At 39.3% G+C, this 20,345-nt stretch overlaps 2 protein-coding genes across 2 annotated transcripts in view; both read left to right on the top strand.

Annotated features, from left to right (window-relative positions):
* The window catches only part of sgcg (sarcoglycan, gamma), a 180,934-nt gene that overhangs the window by 50,009 nt on the left and 110,580 nt on the right, over positions 1–20,345 (top strand). The gene's annotated exons all lie outside the window — the stretch shown is intronic.
* On the top strand, positions 820–19,410 carry LOC117380242 (tumor necrosis factor receptor superfamily member 19-like). Its single transcript, XM_033977009.2, has 10 exons — positions 820–1,013; positions 1,479–1,575; positions 2,293–2,406; positions 6,330–6,508; positions 6,594–6,679; positions 15,615–15,779; positions 17,423–17,551; positions 17,678–17,780; positions 18,511–18,647; positions 18,853–19,410. The coding sequence occupies exons 2-10, from the start codon at positions 1,510–1,512 to the stop codon at positions 18,855–18,857; spliced, it is 984 nt and encodes a 327-aa protein (XP_033832900.1). The 5' UTR covers positions 820–1,013; positions 1,479–1,509; the 3' UTR covers positions 18,858–19,410.

Genomic DNA, 20,345 nt, shown 5'->3' with positions numbered 1-20,345 from the left:
ATTGCCTGTTGGCAGCTGTTTTAAGCCATGTCCATCGTCATTGACAGTAGGCCTATGTAAAGGTCAAGAATAGTCAAAACCATTCAAGAAAATACGTTCATTCATTCGATGCAGGATATTGAAATAGAATGGACTGGAGTCTTTGATGTCCTGTAGTTTAATGAAATAACCTAAAATATAGTCTACATAGTATCATTAATAAGTCAGTCAGTGCAGATTACGGAGACAGTCGGCGCCATGTTGGTTCTATTAAACAGTTTTTTATATGGCTTTTTGGCGAACTTTAACGGGAAGATAAAACCGGAGAGCTCAGTTTCTGGTTTAATAATCCTACTGTTGTTTGAGGAGTTGATGCATGTTTCCTTTACCGTTTACGTTTGTTTACATTAGCAACTAGAACCAATATGGCGGCAGGTGGCAAAAACCGATAGAAATAAGAGCAAAAATTCAGACGTGGAAATTAAGTGGTCTTCATAAAAAAATAAAAATACACGCAACAAACAACAGATTGTGTTTGTTTATTGACATCACTAGATTTTTGTCACATCCTTAAATGTAAAGAAAAAACGTATATAAACCCATGATATTCATATTTCACGTTGCCTTTGATGTCGCTGCGGCGGATCACGGGCACATCCACGCGCTCCTCTCTTGGCCCCACCCCCCCCCTCTCTCTCTCTCTCTCTCTCTCTCTCTCTCTCTCTCTCTCTCTCTCTCTCTCTCTCTCTCTCTCTCTCTCTCTCTCCCTCCTCTTTGATCTCGGCGCCGCTGCTCTGTTTGTCCCAGTGCTCTCTTTCTCTCCCTCTCTCCCTCTCCCCTCTCCCTGCAGACTCTGTGGTGCTCGGAGCAGCAGACTGTAGACCGGAGCAGACAGAGGAGCAGACCCGGGCTGACATGAGCGGAGGAGCGGACCGGTGCGAGATCCGTGCACGCCTCTCACCGGTCTGCAACTGTGGACGGCTTCAGTCCACTTCATACTAAATACACACGGATTACTGGCTCTTTTTGTGCAGGTGAGAATGTAAACTTCGAACGAGACCGCTGCTCTTCTCAACTTTAGGAGAAGACTTCAGGAGTTTTATATTAGCTTTTCAATTAAACAGGTAGGCTATGGTTGTCTTAGACCCTAAACATTAAAAGGCGACTTCAGAGGAGATTAAAAAAAACAAACAAACAACTACAGATTGTTTTGTAAAACGTAATCTTAAATTAATCAGTGTGGAGCCTCAACCTGAAATTTGGCATCAGATAGTATAGGCTATTGGACTGCACTCAAATTTTTGTGGTAATCAATTAATAAATGTATGTATCAACATTTTGAGTTGTTGCATACTACCAATAGTAGACAAGCACATAGCCTACATTCCCTAAAGTTCTATTTAAGTTCTTTTAATTAGACAGTTTATCAGATCATTGCATATAGCTATAGCTTAAGCCTATTGCATGGATTCATTGCAATATTGTCTCTTTTCTTGCAGATAAGTTCACGACATAAAGCTTTAAATCAAAATGATTTTGATATTTGATCCCACCATTTCACTAGTGCTGACACTTCATGTGATGTCTTCAACTCTGGTAAGTCTATATTCCGCCACGACTCTTATAAACTGAATAACTGCTAACAACTTGTGGCTACTTTGATACTAACTGATTATCAAAACTATATGCTAATTGAACAAGTATCAATACTGAACAAAAAACGTCCTGAAACTCACATAAATACCGATAGATCTATACCAGAACTAATGTAAGACCACCTTTAAATATTGACAAAACCCTTTGTTTTGTTTTAAAAATCTTTAATTTTTGTCTAAAAGTGTGTTTTTGTGTGTTTTTGTATCAGTGTGATATCAAAATCAGTATTGAGTACTGAGCCTTTTGCTTAGTATTGAAATCGAGTTTGAAATTTTAGCAACTTGACAACAACACTACTCTCTAACCTCCACCTAAAGCAACAAGTACCTTCTCAGTGTAAACTCTGGATATTACTTTACCCCTCTGCACTGTTATTGTCCTAGTTTGTTGAATCTGATATCTCCATTCTTTTGTCTCCTTCTGACCATCCCTGTATATCATTTCACTGGTATTCTACTATATTGGACCCTGCTTCGACAGCTAAGCCCTCTCCCCAAGGACTCATTAAACTGTCTTATCTCACCCCACAGTATCAGACTCAGTATCCATGAGTTCTATTATAGGACTCAAATATGATGCTCTGGAATAACTCAGTGTTTATCTGTTATGGAGGAAAATGGCGATGAAATACAGGCATTTTTTGACTATCCCTCTCAGATTCCCGCGGGGGCCGGGGAGGAGATACGGGACTGCAAAGAACAGGAGTACAAGGACCGCATTGGGAACTGTAAACCTTGTAAGCAGTGTGATGCGGGACATGAGCTTTCAAAGGTGGGTAGATCTTGCATCTTCATACACTCAAGTAGAAAACACCTAGTAATTGTTGAAATAATGGACTGAAGTAAAATGGCAAAAATACTGCAAGGGCTGTAGAGCTTCCTAGGGGAAAAAACAACAGCTATGTGTTGATAACATCTAAAGTAGGGCTATACTCTCAAAATACTGACAAGGCAAAATGTACTTCTTGGCAGTACGCCTATTGATATGAGATGCTGCATTGTGATGCTTTTAGGCAGTGTTCCTTCATTGTCAAGTGCTGAATTATACACTAACTATTTGCTTACTACTGCATATACCAGTAGAGGGATTGAATTTTGCCATTATTGTTTAAAAAGAATATTAACATAACGCTCAATGTTGAGCTCAAAAAGTGAGTTATTCATAAAATAACTGATCAATAAATTCAGCACAATAAAAACATACATTTAGTTAACTTTTAGAGCCTGTTTTAACAATATGCATGCATAGGTAATCATGTATTGTGAGGTACTTGTCAATGCCCAGCTCTGATGTCGAGTGAGCCAAAACAAAATTTAATTAAAAAGCAAAGATACATCTAGTTTAATAGAAAAAAAGCACAAAGCTAGGAGTTACATAAACCTTAAGAATAAAAATAAGAACAAAACTGGTAACTACCATACACTGAGAACTCCCACACTTGGATGAAAGCAGAGCAGAATTATGTGTATCACAAGGAAACTCCATTATTTATTGCTTCCTGTCTTTCATGGAAGTACCTGCCAAGCGGCCATTAGATTTTGTAGAGCATTGACCCTTCTTTAATCAGTCGCAGCCGTACTCCTGACCTCCTGTAGCTCAATGCCTCTCATTGTTCCTCCTCATGGAACCTGGACCAACTTATTGTCTGCAGTGATCGCCTCTGCTCTCCAAACTCGGAGTACAGGTGACTTTAGAAACTTATGGGGTGCTTAATATCAACAGGAATTAAGAAATTATAGGGTTTATTTGAGAAGCAAAAGACATTCCAGAGGCACAGATGGGACAAGATATCATGACATAAAATTGTGCATGCATAAGAAAAATTATCTTTTTTACACTTTTGTTTTCCAGTACAGTAAGGAGTGCAAAAGTGACTTTACACTGACTCCAATACATGCTGAAAAAACAGTTTCACCCTTGACATGTGTTGCACACATGTATTTAAGTCCAGCTTCCTTTAATCTGCATTTGCACAGACATGCTCTCTGTGGTTGGCTGTATGCTTCAGTAGTCCTGGCGTTCCCCTGCCCGCTCTGTTGCAGCACCCTGGGGTCCTGGTTAATAATTGGCTGCCTCGTTCTTTCTGTGAAAGTAGCAGGATGTGGAGCAGGGAAAGTTTTGAGTCACTTCTGAGCCAGTCTGTGGATATTCTGTGGACCGGTTCCTGGAGCAAAGCAGACATTTGGAGTCCCTCTGTGCAGCTGCCATAGAGATCCTGGAGGAATGTGCCCCAGTTTGCTCTGGAAGTTTGCCTCTGGAGGCTGCTTAGGCCGGCTGACAAACATCAATTAGCTCCTCTTCGCTAACTGTAGCTAAAAGAACCACCCACACAGAAGAGACGGCCATTACAGTCACTTATTCTTCCTCTGTCTCCCATATTTCAGTCTGGGCTTTATTGGGTTCATGAATAGCACGTTGCTTAGCCTGTTGTGTTGCATGAAGTAGAGGGAGTGAACTGCTTTGCAGCGCCTTCTGGAAAAGTGCCAAGAGCAAAAGGCAAGAACTCTTCTTTGATGTGTCAATAAGTTGTAATATGTAGCAAGACTTTAGTGCTGTATTTCCTTTTTTGCAGTTTGTTTGTATTTTTGACACAAACCACATCAGCAGATAATACTAGGACATTGACTGTCGACCACCTGCTTTTCAAATGTGTTTGCTCTGAAATCACATCACCTACATCAAAAATTCATCAAGAGTCGCTTGTGTGAAACAACAGTAGGCGCTAGTAAACATGTTTATCAGCTTAAAGTTTCATCACATTCCCATCGTTGTGCACGTGGCTTCTTGTTTTATGATACAGACTATGGTTAAACCATTTTGCCTAGCCTAGGTTTGTAAAAGGTACCTTTGTTAGGCCTGTGTGGCTTGGATGAAAAACAAAGAGATGGGTGGTTTATGTGGCTGGATCAGAGGGCAGAAGTTGGCTCTGTAGCTCTTTTGTCTGCTCTGGCCCACTTGTGTATATGTGGCATCAGCTCCTGCCCTGCAATGCGGTGCCCCATGAGCAGAGCTGTGCTTGGCCTGGTAGGGATTAGCAGTGATGACTGGTCCGGGCCACCTCCTCCATGTGGAAGTGGGTTAAATTCTCTCTCTATCAAAAGAACACTGATGTCAGTACTTTGAAAGAGCCTGATTTAAAGATCTAATGTTTCTTCCTGTGTGATAGTAGCATGAGCATATCTAATTCCTGTCAGAAGCCCTATCCCATGTCCTGTGTACCTCTGTGTTCACTCTGTATGAACTCTGGTCTTTTTTCTGTGGACCTCTCCTTCTTCAGCTTCTGCCCCTGTTCACATAAAGTCTTCCTCCTGGCAGAGGAAAAAGCCTTATATGGAGATCTCATAACAACAGCTGCAAAAGTCCTCGTTCCAAGCCTGGCCTGGGAGTTTTAGTGTTAGGATTATATGGGTTTCACAACCAAATTCTTCACTTTCTATCCCAACCTTTTGATACCATCAAACACTCACATCTTTGCATCTATAACATCCCTTTTAATACCTGCCAAAATGATTCCACTCCGCCAGCCCATGTATCAGAGTCCAGTGCCCACATTCCAGTCTGACTGCATGCCCGGGCAGTGAAAGGGGACACGGGTGAAGAGAGAGCAGAGCAAAGGAGCCCCGTTTGAAGCCGACCTTCACTTTAATGATATATGAGCCCCCTCCCAAACACTGCTAAGGGCCTGACATTACAGAGGGGGCAACACTGGGCTACACCAGGGCAGCTGTCTCTGAGCTCATAAGACATGATCCATCTATGAAGTCACCTTGGCACACATTTAACCCACACCACATACAGTCCCAGTCTGCTACAGCAGCTCTGCCCAGGCGCAGTTTTCAGAGGCAAATCATAAGGGGGCATCTGGATGTAGTTTGGTGGAAGACGTTTCATGTCAGATCTGCATTCTGACAGACTGTTAGCTAGAGAAGGAAACATCATCCAGCCTAGCACCATGTCCATAAGCCTGATGTTTTTACTCTTAACAGCTGCCTTCATCTTTAACACTATTAGTGACTTGCTTGTTGACAAAGAGCCTGTAGTATTTACAGCACAAAACTACACAACATTTTTATAATAACAATGTACATGTTCATAATTTTCATGTAGTGATTTGTATTTCATTTACATGAGTATCCAATGGATCAAAGGTTTGTGTTTTTAAATGGTTGGTGCAGAAGGCTGCCCATGGGGTGTAGCCTTTAGATCAGTCTCAAGGGAGGAGGACTTAGCGTTTAAGAGCTCATACAATAGTTCAGCAGCAGCAAAGACTTCCCAATGCTGCCTCATAAGCTCAGCTCCTTCCTCAAGTGTTCCTTTGCCAACACTAGGCCTCTCAGTCCACAGGACACTTAGGGAGTCTGTTGGAGAGCTGCTCAAACAAAAACTTTGCAATAAACTAGCAATAATACAACAGTGGGTGTCCCCAAAGGGCTTTCTTATTCAAATGACTGGTCTTTCTGGGTCTTGCAGCGGAAGGCCACTCTTTCATACCGAGAGAGTCAGGCAGATTATTGCCTGTGTAAGATGGACTCTCCAAAGAGGCAGCCCATTGTTCTGGGTTGATCCCGTGAGCCAAGATCATTCTTTAATTCCAGACCCCTGGTAGTCCACATTCAAGCCCCCTTTTCACACATCTCCCCCAAAGCTGCCAGCCCACCTCTCACCGGCTCTACTTTCTCCATTAATCCCTCCAGGAATGTGGCTTTGGTTATGGAGAGGATGCCCAGTGCGTGCCCTGCCGGAGCAGTCGATTCAAAGAGGAGCGCAGTCTGCAAAAGTGTAAACCCTGCCTGGACTGTGGCCTCATCAACCGCCTTCAGAAGAACAACTGCTCCAGCACCAGTAACGCTGTGTGTGGGGACTGCCTGCCTGGGTCAGACACCCACTCGCAACCACACATGTATACATCATTTACTCTTAAACTTACAATAATGTCATTTCTTTTGTGTGCCTTACAGACATTACAGAAAAACTAAACTAAGTGGTTTCCAGGACATGGAGTGCATCCCCTGTGGTGACCCACCTCCTCCATATGAACCTCACTGTAAGCACTTCTTAATCTTATTTCACACCATTCATTTAGACTGTTGCATTTGAGGATTTGGAAATATGTATATGCCTTTGCTTTGAAACCTTTAGATATACTCTTTCACTCAGCCCTTTGTTTTATTACAGTTGATGGGTGTGTTGGCCATCACTGTATGTTAGAAGAGAACAGCACTGTATGAAATATAAGCCACTACTTCAAAACTGCCAGAATATCTCACCTACTTTTTAATCATTGATACCAGAACATTTAATACCAAATCACATGGCTGCATAAAACTAAGAACTACACACACCAAAACTGATATGGGCTTTTAGTTTTGCTTCACGTAAATGGAATACACTTCAAGGAAAAGCAAAATTGGATTCTTTGATGCCATAATAACAATTTAATAATCTTGTAATAATCTTTTGTACACACACCTGCTTCTGTTTTTAATGTTTTATTTGGACTTATGTGCTTATTTGTTTTGTTCTGAACAAGTTATTCCAGCTGTGCACATAGGGATAGGTCATATTGGCAAAAATGAAGATGTCAATCAGTTTTGGATTACCCCGATAACAATGGTCCTATGTCATTGTATTAGTAGGTGTTTAAAGGAACTGTACGTAAGATTGTGATTTTAAATTTCATAAACTTGACCTGTCTGTGATTCCAGATATCATGAAAACTTGTTTGGAATATGTTTTCAACTGAAGTTTTTTTCTATTTTAATTTTTAATCAGCTGTTTTTGCAGCTTTTTAAAATTATAAACGATATATACAATATGCAAAATTCACAATATGATCTACATTTTGATAGTCTGCCCATGTCTATGTGCACACACTCAAAAAATTGCATGTGAAAAATTGTTATGTGCCAAAGGGATCGTGAGAGCTAAGAACTAGCTAAGATTTACAGATTGCAGTTTTCTCAGTTTGATTATCATGTACCCCAGCTTTAAAACTGAAAACCTGATCAAATCTTTCTAAACTATTCTGTTAATATACAGTACCCTTATTCTTTTGATTATAGATGTCTTTATGCCTTTACTTTTCATCACAGTTGCACATTAGCTTTGAGCCGGGGCCAAACCAAAACTCCTACCACAGCCTTTGCCGAAACATGCCAGCACAAGGCCAGAGTGTAACCAGAAACACAGCCTGTGGTGGGTGGAGCTGGCTGCTCATTCACCACCAGCATGTGGCATAAGTGAGAATAAATGGTGGGATTTAATAGTGCAGTAGTTGAAAAGCTGAAATTGATAGCACTAACTGTGCAAACATGAGATTAGTGTAGAGCTTTGAAAATATGCTCCGAATAATTGAGACAACCTGTTGAACTTAAACCTTATATTGTCTCTGTTGTTTTAGTAAGCTAAATGCGGTCTATGAAAGGTAACCAGTGCAGAAATAGCCTCGTGTGGCAAACCCACAATGATATCTCTCTGGGTTCCTTATACAGAGGGATACCAGTCTGGTCCCCACGCCCTGAGATCTAAAGCCAGAATCAAACATGATCATGCAATTAGATTTTCTTTTTTGAAGTTGAAGTTTTTTTCAGTGAAGCATTTGAAACAAAGGAGCTCATCATGTCTTTCACCTTCTTTCACTCAAAGTTTAGTGCTTTGCTCATCTGAATTAGCATGACTTACCGGTGACCAGACTCATATCTTTGTAAAGTATTGAAGAAATGTGTATTCTGGATCCCAAGTGGTATTGTCCTCAGGAGTAGAACATTAGCACATAAACCCAAAGGTTGAGGGTTCAATTATGACCAATGTATAGCTCCGCTGTGTCCTCCTTGGGCAAGACATTTCTTTTATGTATGCATACATAATCAAAAGTTACCCTTGAGTATGGTTGGGCTTTATGGCAATAAAAAATCTAATAGTGATCCAGTTCTCTGATGATATGCTATTTTGAGAAGATTTTATTTTTACTCAAACAAAAGCACCGTTAATCGCCCACTTCTCCTACTGGTGACAGGTGGAATTACCGCCACGTCATTTTATGTGGCCTGCGAGAAGGTAAATTAAGACTTGACTGTAATTTTAAAATAATACTGCTTTAATGTTTGCATCGACAATAAACTAATGAGATTTTCCCAACAAGTAACACTGAGAAATATTTGCAAATAATCATCTCAAATTGTTCAGGAAGATGAAAATTGTTGGCGTGGAAGGCAGTTTCAAGAAAGGTGCTAAAGGTGAATACAAGTTTGTGCTTTAAGGAGAAAATCTGTATGTTTTTTGTGTTATCAGGCAGGGTCGGTACAATCTACGTCGACATTTTGACACCAAACATGGAGCTAAGTATGCAAAAGTCAGCCTTCAAGAAAAACAACAAATTGCCCAATAATTAAAAAGCTGTTTTTGAAGCAGTGCTCTGACCAGATACACACTTTTAAAAATGTCAGTTTATCAGGAAATACACAGATACACAGAGTTACACAGACATGTAATATTAGCAACTTGAATAAGTAATAAATACATAAACAGTTATTTAACAAGTTTAAAAGTAGTTACATTTGTTTACATTTAGTGACATTTATCCTGCCCCATAGTTACATCTGGCCCTTGATGGCAGCCATTTTGCTCATGTGGCCCTCAGTGAAAATGAGTTTGGCACCCCTGTCTTAAAGGCAGCAGATAGCTTTAGATACCTCTTGATGGAGGGTAAAAACACACCCACTGCTCTAAAAACAACTGTGATGTATATTTTTGTTTTGGCATATCACCCATCCCTATCCTTGAGGCTATAGACACATTTACCTATTGCCTGCCTTTTTAATTCATATTGTGCATGGGACAACTTGGATCTGGCCCACCTGTGGCGCTTCCCTGTTTGATTCTGTAGAAAGCTGAGGACACAACATGGCCATTGTGTAGCAGGTAGCTATTTCCCCCAGCTGTCAGTGGAGCATTCCCAAATGTTTAAAGTGCTATCCCTCTCTGCAGTGTTATCATGAGCTGGTGGTGAAAAGTGAAAGGCCAGAGTATAGTAATGGTCTGCAGTGGCCCGGGGCTGAGCTGCAGCTGTGTGGGGGAGGCATTTGGGGGTGAATAGTAAATCTTGTGCAGTCTCCTTTCTTCCCTTGCCTTTTCCCCAGTGGCTCTTTGACTGAAGTAAAATGAGATGGTGTTTTATGGATTCCTCTAGCCTCATGAATGTGTTTGATCTGCTGTGTGGCTCTGGAGGGCTTCTCACATCAGCTCACAGATGTGCCCAAACATATATACCATGCATGGACAGATAAAGCTTCACAGTGCACTAATGAGAATCCATAGTTGTGACATCAGAAACTCAACTGTGTATTATTTGACTTTTTATGTAATGTATTTTCACCACAAACAAGAGGCCGTAGTGTCACAAAACTAAAACTTCCAACTCAATTTCGATACTAAGACTCAATACTAGTAATAATAGTAGCTTTTTAATATTACAATGTGGTCTTATATTAGTCCTGATACAGATCGAAAGAAGTATTCAGAAAAATGTTTGGTTTATGTGATTTTTTTCCATATCCATACTTGTTCCAAAGAGTATCTACTTTCGATTCTAGTTTTAGAATCGATTCGTCTGATAATATAGATTTTTTACAACCCTAAGTGGCTATATTTTGAATAATGACTTACACAGAGAGATATGAAATCAGAGGTTGCTCTTTTTCATTGGTATCTTTCAGTTATTTACAAAATGCTTAGTTAATTTATTACTACACCACAATATGCTGTGTTGCCCCATTATTATTAGGTGAAGCTATTATGTATGTATGTAGGGCTGAGCAATCGTAAAATCAGTTTGGTTCTTTTTAATGGGGGGATCTACAGCCAGTCCTCTGTCTGCAAAACATGTGGTTTGGAGCAGAGTTCAGACTTTGGAGGAAGAAATTACATTTTTTGCATTAAGTTGTATGGATTAAACTTCCATGAAATTAGCATTGAAAGCTATATCTGTGTGTTTACTAATGAGAAAAAATGGCAGATCAATACAAGTAATATAATCTAGATCATTTTCATTTTCATTTTCATTTTCAGTCCAATTGTTTCTGTAACCACAAATACTTAAGTGCTTTTATGTAAACAGTTACAGAAAGTGAAGTCAACTACTGCAAATGTAATGCCAGAATTTCTACAGTATCAAAGCCCAAAGTTCATAACAAAGTTTGAACGACATTCACAAAGTGCTGAATAAAGATATAGATGTCTCAACATGCAACAGATGATAGACAGCTCCAGACGATATTTGCCAGGAATGGGTGCAGCCAGAAATGGCTTTCTCAGAGTGCGAGGAAGCCCAGAGCCCTTTTTGCTTTATGATCTCCCTTTTCCAGACCAAAGTTAGATCATTTTAAGAGGTGTAAGTCGTGGAACTAGTATTTGGACTTGTGGCATTCCTTGAAGTGAGCAGGCGAGAGAGGCGTGTGTGAAAGCTGTGGTTTATACGGCTGCTGTGGGGAGATAGGATCAGCAGGTGAGGGTGCTTCAATGAGCCACTGTTTATGTGTTTGCTGCAGCTGCACAGACCCACAGAACACACTGCCTTTGTCTGAGGACTGGGGCAGGTGATCTATTCAATACAGACGGTTTGACCCGACACAGACACTACACAAACAATGGAAGCATTAAGGGCAATATGTTTACACAAGGAACACAGTGTATTACATCTGAAGCTCACAAAGACCAGGACCACAGACATTTCAAATTCAACTTTTGTTACACTGACAGGACGTTTTAGGGGGAAGCTGGAAGGATATTGTTTAAAGATATGTTCATTGAAATGGTGACTTCATAAAAGATTGTTTTCACAAAAATTTAATGAAATAAAGGTGTGTACTTTATTATGTTCATTTTCATGTCTCCAAACAAATGTGAAAAACATACATCCTTACAGTGGGTAGGCTTGCAACTTGACCTGGTGGAGTGCAGATCACCTGCTTGTCTCTATGGAGATGTTCATGCATTGTCCTGCCCTGGAACATTCCTCAGAATGGCATAAAACCATGTCGGTATAGAACGTTTTAAAGTTTGGCTATAGCTTTTTATATCTATGGAGTCATGCAGGAGGTGTGCCTGCCATGAATATTTTGTGGGGCGGTTTTAAAGGTGCAGTATGTAACTTTTCTGTTGGAGGGTCCACCTCCTGCTCGTGTCCAAGGTTGCCTATATTGTTTCACAGTATGGCATTATTAAACTTATCCATCTCCATGGAAACAAGGAGCTTATGGCAATAGGTAAAAATTTGTGGAGTGATGGCCCCCCGACTCACAGTGAGAATTTATGCTTTTCTAGTTGTTTTTGCAAATTTTAGCTATTTGCTATTTATATAAATGAATAAACACAAGATAGGCAACTTTTATAATACAAAAATCAGCCAATCTAACCTCAGTTTGTAAAAAGTGATTATTACCACAAACATACTGCATGCTGGAATAAAGGTGTCTTTCTTCCCAAAAGAAATTCTAAACATCCCATATATTTGTGAATTAAAAGTGACCAAAGCAGGTAATGTTTATATTACATAATAAAGAACCATTAGCTTTGAAATTGAATGCAGTTCCTCTTTTATGATGGATAGTGTGAAAAGCAAACACAGGTTACAGTCTCAGGGGAAATATTTATTAGAGTGAGAGTTAGGCATGTTCAATGGCCACTACATTCAACAGGTTTAAAATACCTGCTTCAACAGTAAGAGTTATGTTTAATGTCAGATGAGTCATGTGTAGAAATATGCTCCACTGATCTTTCACAAAGACACAACTGTCGGTGCTTTCAATGTGATTCACATCTGCAGCAAATCCTCAAACGGAGTCACCCAGCATAGAAACTGCCAATAAAATGTTGTTTATAATCAGATGTTTATAATCTTAAGTCATTATAAATAAGATAATTATGGTGACTAATGCTTGTAAAAATGTATGTCACTATTTCAACACAAATATTTAATGCTTGGTTACCTACATATTTGAGTGGTGGCCAAAAAAGGTGAGCCTTGACAAACAGAACAGAAATAGACAAATTTGCAGAAATTTCAATAAAATTATAAATCTACCTGACCAACAGGCTATGATTACCCTAAAAATGTGAAGGTCATTTTCTGTCATTCACAATATCTTTACACTAAATTTTAATTTTAATGTCTTTAAAACCTTACTTATCTTCCAGTATTGTTTATTATTTCATTAGAAGTTGCCGTTGCTATTTATTTCAATGCCCTATATTATGCAAACCTGATTCTTGTGAGCTTTAGGGCATTTTAAAATGTTATTACCTCCTCAAAAACATAGCTGGAGTTCTGTTTTGTTTCATTCACACTTGACTGAGTAACCCTTTATTATTAGTCTGTCGACATCTCCAAAGCTCAAAATGCTCTGTTCCAGTTTGTGATGTCATGAAGCAGTAGATCAAGTTAACAGCTCCTTTTGGCTTTGTTCAGTAGAGACTGGCAATTCCAGGGCTGAAATTATTCTAATTCTAATGAAAGGGTATGGAGTTTAAAACACAGTGGAACACTTCCTGTATGACCACATGACATCACAAGGTCGTGTTTTCTGTTTGAGAGAAGAACGCAGCCTAAATATGCAGGGCGTGTGTGGAAAACATGTGCGAATGAAACAAAACACAACTCCAGGTATGTTTATCATGAGGAAACAACATCATAACATAGGTCAGAAAATAGTGTAATATGGTCCCATTAAACATTCTCCACAGAGATAAATTTATGCCATACATTGTAACATTTTATCCAAAACAATACAATATAAAAAATATAAACTGTTGTGTTAGACTACGAAGTTTTGCCTAAAAAGTTACAGAGTGCGATTTTTAAATATATTTGCCATATATGTTGTCATCATTTATATTAGTTTTTTGTGCTTTAAGCTGTAATAAAACTTATTTTTCTGTATTTGTGGGGACTTGTATAGTTCTAGTTCCGACATGGCACCGTGTGTGAAGGCTCTTGAGGGTGTTAGAAAAACTGATGTCATCTTTGCTAAATAAGTTGAATCATGACGCTGGCTAGCAGACTTTAGCAGTCATTCAACTTCTGCACAACTATTTCTCTATGGACAAATGTTTTTTTCTGCTCTCTGAAGACAAAAATATCTCTATGTTTGTACTTTAAGTGGGATTAAACTGGGCAGTACCTGGAAGGCTAAAAAGAGAGAGAGGAACAGTGTGATTTGTGTCATGGGTATCCACACTTCAAATTCTGCCCCTGCACCCAGGTGTTTGTAATCAGAAACATCTTGCTTCAATCATGGAAGTGTTGCGTGATGTCAACAGCTACTTGAAATTGCAGTGGTCACTAGAGGCAGCACAATTTTTGACTGTTTTTGATCAGAAAGCTGCAAATTTACTTAGGCTGCACTGAAATTGGCAAAAAAAAAAAAAAAAAAAAAACAGTAGACAATTCTATTAAAACACCATATACACAGTTTAATTGCAAGAAAAAGTTGATTTAGAGTCTAGTTTAACTTTAAGCAAAAGTCTAAACTACGCATTAAAAATACTACTCACAGTTGCTTTTTCATGTAATTCTAAACACATTTTAGATGACTTTTTATACAATTATATGGCTAAAATTATATCAATAAGAAGTACAACTTTAAAACTCTACTCAATTAGAGTAACATGAGTATTTGTAATGAGTTACTTTTCACACCTGGACTTAAGCAATCGTAAAAATCATGCACAACAACGTCTGTAAGGACACATGTTTTCATTTGCTCTCTGCGAAGACGAAAGTGACTATAGCTCATGTTTGAAAAGCCTGATTAGCTTGTTAGTGTGTGGAAGTTGAGATAGCAGAACTAGCATAGCATGCAGAGGGCCACAGGCAGGGGCAGACAGGGACTGTAAATCAATCACAAACGCGTTGGATGGGAGCGAGGCATCACAGGCGTTTTCCCTTTGAACTCCTCTGCTCTGTTTCATTAGATCCACAGCTCCGGGCCAATAGGCTAAATCTTTGTCAGGTTACTGTGTCCTGATTGGCTGACAGCATTTGAATCATATGTACCGTGATTATAGGTGTGAAAGTTCATATAATAGACTTGTTCTATGAGCACTGCCTACATCATATCCTGTTACTATGGCTTACGTGTGAGGTTTGTGTACCTTACTGTCAGGAGGGCTCTTTCATGAGACAGCGCTGCTTCTGTATTAGCTCATTTATAAATTTTCCTATGGCCACCTTTTTCTAAGCGAGAATTCAGCGGGACGGTAGTGGTGCAGTGGTTTAAGCGTTTGACTGTATACCAGATGGTGACTGGTTCATCACAACTAAAGAATAAAACAATGAGTCTCCCCATAATAATACTCACATTATATAATCTGATTATATATTCTGAAAACTGCTAAAATGTTGCTGTGAATGTCTTTGTTGTTGAGTTATTGAATAAAGGAGGCACGACATGGCAATGTCCAAAGCTCTCAAAATTGTTAGGATCTTGTGCAAAAAACTACTACTGATATATATGTAAAAAAGTACCATAGCAGCATCCCTATAAGTGCAAAGTCAGATTACTCCACTCCAAAAACTTAAAAACTCAATCCATGCTTTCTTCTTCCTGCTGAGTTCCATTTAAATCCTTATAATAAAATAATAAACTAATTAGCAAATTAATAAAAATGTAGTTGTCTAATACCCTAATTGAAATTAAAAATAAGTGTAAAACTATCACTTTAAACCTCTGTTTGAATGATCACACTTCAAAGTTATTTATTTGTTTACAGACTATATACAAAACAGCCATTTTAATATTATCTTGTTGACGATTAACCGCCTCTAGCTGCTTGAACGCCCATGTCCCATTATCGTCATAGGCAGCGCATCTGCCATAAAAATAAAGAACCTTTCCACCATGTGACTTTGCAGTAAACTTGCTTTTGTTCCTCTAAACTACTACATACACACTCATTTGCTTGATCTTTTGCTTGTGTTGCAGGCAGCGGACGTGTGAACTTGGTGCCCCTGCCTCCCTTGGTGACCAGCCCCAGGGACATGGCCCTGGCAGCAGTCATCTGCAGCGCTCTGGCCACTGTCCTGCTGGCTCTGCTCGTACTCTGTGCCATCTACTGCAAGAGACAGCTGCTGGAGAAGAAACCCAGTGGTGAGACAGGCAAAAGCACATTAGGGGTCTACCTATCCATCTGTCTGGCTAGCAATCTATCTACCTACCTATCTATCTATCTATCTATCTATCTATCTATCTATCTATCTATCTATCTATCTATCTATCTATCTATCTATCTATCTGTCTGTCTGTCTGTCTGTCTGTCTGTCTGTCTATATAGCTACCTGTGGGTCTGTTTATTTGTTTATTTATTTTATTTATTTAATATTAAAACAACTGTATGCCACTGACACAATAAACCTAAAACATGAAAATCCTACAGTAGTATAATTCAAAACGTAAGTACATGAAATAAATAAATATCACAATGAAGCACTTCCCACTTTTTCCATGTATTTGAGCAAAATTTGTTTTGTCCCAGTACAGATATATTCTATAAACAGCTCAAAATATGTCAGCTGCGTACTGTCTGCATCTAATTATAAAACATTTTAGGAAGTGTGTGTTAGCATGCTAGTTGTTGTTATGGCAAAACTCCGCTCTGTGAAAGTTGTGAAAAACGCATTTAGCGATAACCTGATCACAGTGAATAAGGATGCTCTGAATTCATAAGGCAAGTGAGGAATAACCTTGGTATGGAAGATCTTTTTTTTCTATCAGATTTAGAATTTTTTAAATGCCTTTGAATTCCTCATTTTTAACTCTGCAAAAACATGTTTGAATAATTGATTGAACTGATTTTTAAGAGGACATTTTCAATGTTTTAAAAATTAAAAAGAAAAAGGTCCTTCTAATATTCAGCACAGATATTTTGAAATTCTCAGATTCAACAGTCAAAATTCAGTGTAATATTCACAGTGAAAAAATTTGCAACAAAGATCCAAGATGCCAAGATGTAAGATGCAATCGATTGTGTGTGACTGAGGAGAACAGAGGCATGCTGTTTCCTATTGGCCTTTTTTCTGTCGGCGGGGCTTTTAATTAAAGAATCAAATCATTTTTGATCTATCTTGTATCTATAATGGGTCATAGAAATGATTTATTCGACCCTCAACAAAAAAATCGTATTGTATTACAAAAAATAACAAGAAGTTCCAAAGTAGTGAAAAGAAAAATGACTCACAAATAAACAGTCCAAAAATATTGTTCCCTTTATTAAGTATAGTAATGATCGTTACAGGTCTATAGTTGAGCTTAATTAGAGGAACAAACAACAGGAGGGCAGTTTGCGATAACAGATTTTGAAAGATTTTATAATGTTACTGAAAATATTTAACTATACTGTACACTTTAAAGAGGGGGTGTTATGCAAAAGCATTTTTTAAGCTTTCTACTGTGGTATAATGTTGTTCCCTCATCAAAAACATGCCTGAGGTTTTAGATGTCATCCATGCATGTTTGAGTAATTTAGCGATCTCTTCGGGCCTTATTCGAACCCTCCTTATGGTTAGCATTGTGGTAACTGAAATCAAGTCCCCATGATGTAACTTCAATTATTAGAGCAACAACATGATTTAAATGTCAGATATGGGTTAAAATCTGTTAAGGTGAGGGTTATAAGGTTAGGCTATTAGTGATTATGATTATGGTTATAATCAGTCTCCAGGAAATGAACGTATGACAGTGTTATGTCCCCAAAACCCTGGAAATCCAACATATATATATGTGTGTGTGTGTAGCGGCCTCCCTGCGCTCTCAGGACTGTCCGTACACTGGAGCGGAGCTGTCCTGTCTGGATCCTCGCTGGCTGCATGACTTCCACCACAGACCCTGCTGCCAGTGCCACCTAGGCCCCGAGCACATCTGTGGTACGTTCAACAGACGTGTTTGTTCAACTTTGAAAAGAAAGCTGTATAAAGTGTCTTTGGTCTCGAGGTGGTCTCCATGTTGTTTTGTATGTACTCACTTGTGCTGCTTGTGCGTGTGTGTGGCAGGCCCTGTGCACTTGATCCCGTCTCTGTGCTGTGAGGAGAGCTGCAGTCTGGGCCACAGCCAAAACACCCCCCTCCATTCAAGCAGGAGCATTATTAGTATGGAGTGAGTGTCTCTGCCTTTTACACACATGAGGTGTACGATATATAGAGTGTGTGATGTACATACACAACACAAGCCATTTAAACCTTGTACCAGCTGTTTCATGGTGTGTAGTTAATAAAAATGTGTATTCATGTGTGCACGCTATCTTAGTTTAAATGGTCCGAGTCAAACAAAGAGGAAGGATGTAAACATGAAGAGAAGCTGAAAAGAACAGTAGATGCATAGGCAGATCTGGTATTTCACTGTGGCTTGGCACCATACCTGGTTTCTGGGTTCGAGGTCAAGTTCACTACATATTGTTCCAGAGGGTTCAAAGTTAGAAAATTAAAGTACATAAAACAGCAGCTCTTAAATAAGTTGAGTAAAAGTACTTGATCCGTGTGCGTGCATCTTCAGTAAACAAGACCACAGGCATGGCTCCACAGAAATGATGAATGTGCTGAATACAGAGTGACAAAAACAAGATGACTAAAGAGCGTTTCACACCCTTATAGTGGTAATTGCTCCACCGCCAGTAAAACTGGGAATCATATTCACTGAATCACACGATGCCCCCGGGGAGCAATCTAACTCCGGGTCTAAGCAAAGAATCAATTAAATGTGCTTGATTACTACCTTTGAAGTGTAAAAACTGAGCATCACGCATCAGTACAAAATACATACAAGGTGTGTCTGAAAGTAAAGATTTATTATCATCATTATCATCAATATTAACAGTCACCTGTATCAGACACACAGAGGAGGAGGAGCCCATGCAGCTGGAGACCACAGAGGGGTCAGAGGTCACAGCACAGAGACAGAAGGACCAGGGGGATGGAGCAGAGCACAGTGTGGACCATGAAGCTGGGACAAGTCCATTGCAAGAAGGTATGACTGAAGTGCATTGTACAACTTTGCCTGAAGTACAGTATAATATCGCAGACGTAGAGTCACAGCAGTAGAATGTGTATGAGAACAGTCGGAAACATTTCCTCATAAAACTGAATGAAGGCCTAAGTCCGACCCCTAACCCAGTAGTGAAGCCCGTACTCATCATGCTGTCCCTGTCTCATATGTGTCCCTTCTGCCCTAGGATGACAAGGACGTCTGCCCGGTGTTCCTTTGAAGCAGAGGCCAGAGCCGTGTCAAATTCCTCCTGGTCCCCCTCCCCACTCCAGTGTACAAGTTTGCTGCCCTCACAAGACCTCACAGGCCTCTTATATACACAGCACACCTGAGGGCACACATGAGGCCAGACAGGGGCCTGCAGGGGGATGAATGAAGTCTGACCAGCAGGGACTTTCTATGGATCTTTGCCTGAGAATGTCTTTGAGCATCTTCATTTGTAGAAGAAAATCAGTGAATGAGCCGCTGGTGTGATGAAGCTTTGTGTGTCCATGTAAACAGGTGTGAAGAATGACTATGTTGCACATTGAAGACAATCGTGACACTTAAGACGTGGAATGTTCACTCTAAATAAATATGCTGTAGATATTGTAAGATAGTATAGGATATTGTAATATTTTTGTAACATAGACCTCACATACAGTGTTACCTTTACTTCTCTAGAGTTAGGTTTGATGGCTGTGAAAAGTTGTTCGCGTTTATTCATGCTACAGATTTGTAAATAAACATGCAAAATGACTTTTTACATTCAGTTTTTGTTTTTGATCATTAAAAAAAAACAAAAACATTTTGCCTCATGTTTTATGTTTTCAGAAATCTCAAAGCATTTGTTACACATTTTCAATATTTGGCACATACTAATGTACTTCCTATTTAGCCCTTCTCAAACTGCAATATAAAATGTGTAATCGCAGCCTCATCACTTTATAAAACTAATAGCCTCTGTACACAATAGCACCTGGCAACCTCACTGTTAGCATCACTACTTCCTGTTCAGGTGTATCTCTATGAGGTTTTTCCGAGTCACGCTAATATGTAAATATCAGGCAGTGGACAGGGAGCTGTGGGTGGATGTCACTGACAACATGTTTAAAACTCAACACTTCACCAGAGAACACTTTCTGTTCTGTGTTTAGAAACATTTTTGTGTCTCAATGTTAAGGCAAATGCTAATTTTGAGGCTTTGTAACTATTAAAACAAATTGTATTCTACATATAAAAATAATTGGGTAATCTTTATTTAATCATTAGAATTTTAATAAGTTGTTTATTTTATGATTTATGATTTTAATAAAAGTTTTGAGACACAATGTGCTAGCCAGTGTGCTGCTGTGCACAGAGCCTATTTAAGCCTAATGAAATTATTATTTTTGTCATAACATTTAGTGACTACAATAAAAGAGAGAGACTTTGCCTGAGGTGCCAATGGAAAAGATTGTTAATAGAAACACAGCTGTGGTTAGAGCCGCCTAATTAGTTTGCAGATGGCGTGTTTACTGTACAGGAAGAAGCCAGCACAGACAACAGCGTGGGCCTGCAGTCGAGTCATGAAGCAACTTAAAAGACATTGGCTATATCTGATCATTATCTCATTTCTGGAGCTATCGGCTTATTGAAAAGAGGTAAACGGTTGCATCTGATGTGAGTGATGTGATCGCACGCACAGGTTTTGACAAGGAA

This window comes from Periophthalmus magnuspinnatus, chromosome 13, assembly GCF_009829125.3.
Source record: "Periophthalmus magnuspinnatus isolate fPerMag1 chromosome 13, fPerMag1.2.pri, whole genome shotgun sequence".
Classification (NCBI taxonomy): Eukaryota; Metazoa; Chordata; class Actinopteri; order Gobiiformes; family Gobiidae; genus Periophthalmus; species Periophthalmus magnuspinnatus.
This window is presented reverse-complemented; position numbering and strand designations above follow the sequence as displayed.

Coding starts and splice junctions, on each gene's coding strand:
- LOC117380242 (XM_033977009.2), top strand. CDS start 1,510: ATGATTTTGATATTTGATCCCACCATTTCACTAGTGCTGACACTTCAT. Junction 1,576..2,292: donor ATGTGATGTCTTCAACTCTG/GTAAGTCTATAT, acceptor TATCCCTCTCAG/ATTCCCGCGGGGGCCGGGGA. Junction 2,407..6,329: donor CGGGACATGAGCTTTCAAAG/GTGGGTAGATCT, acceptor TAATCCCTCCAG/GAATGTGGCTTTGGTTATGG.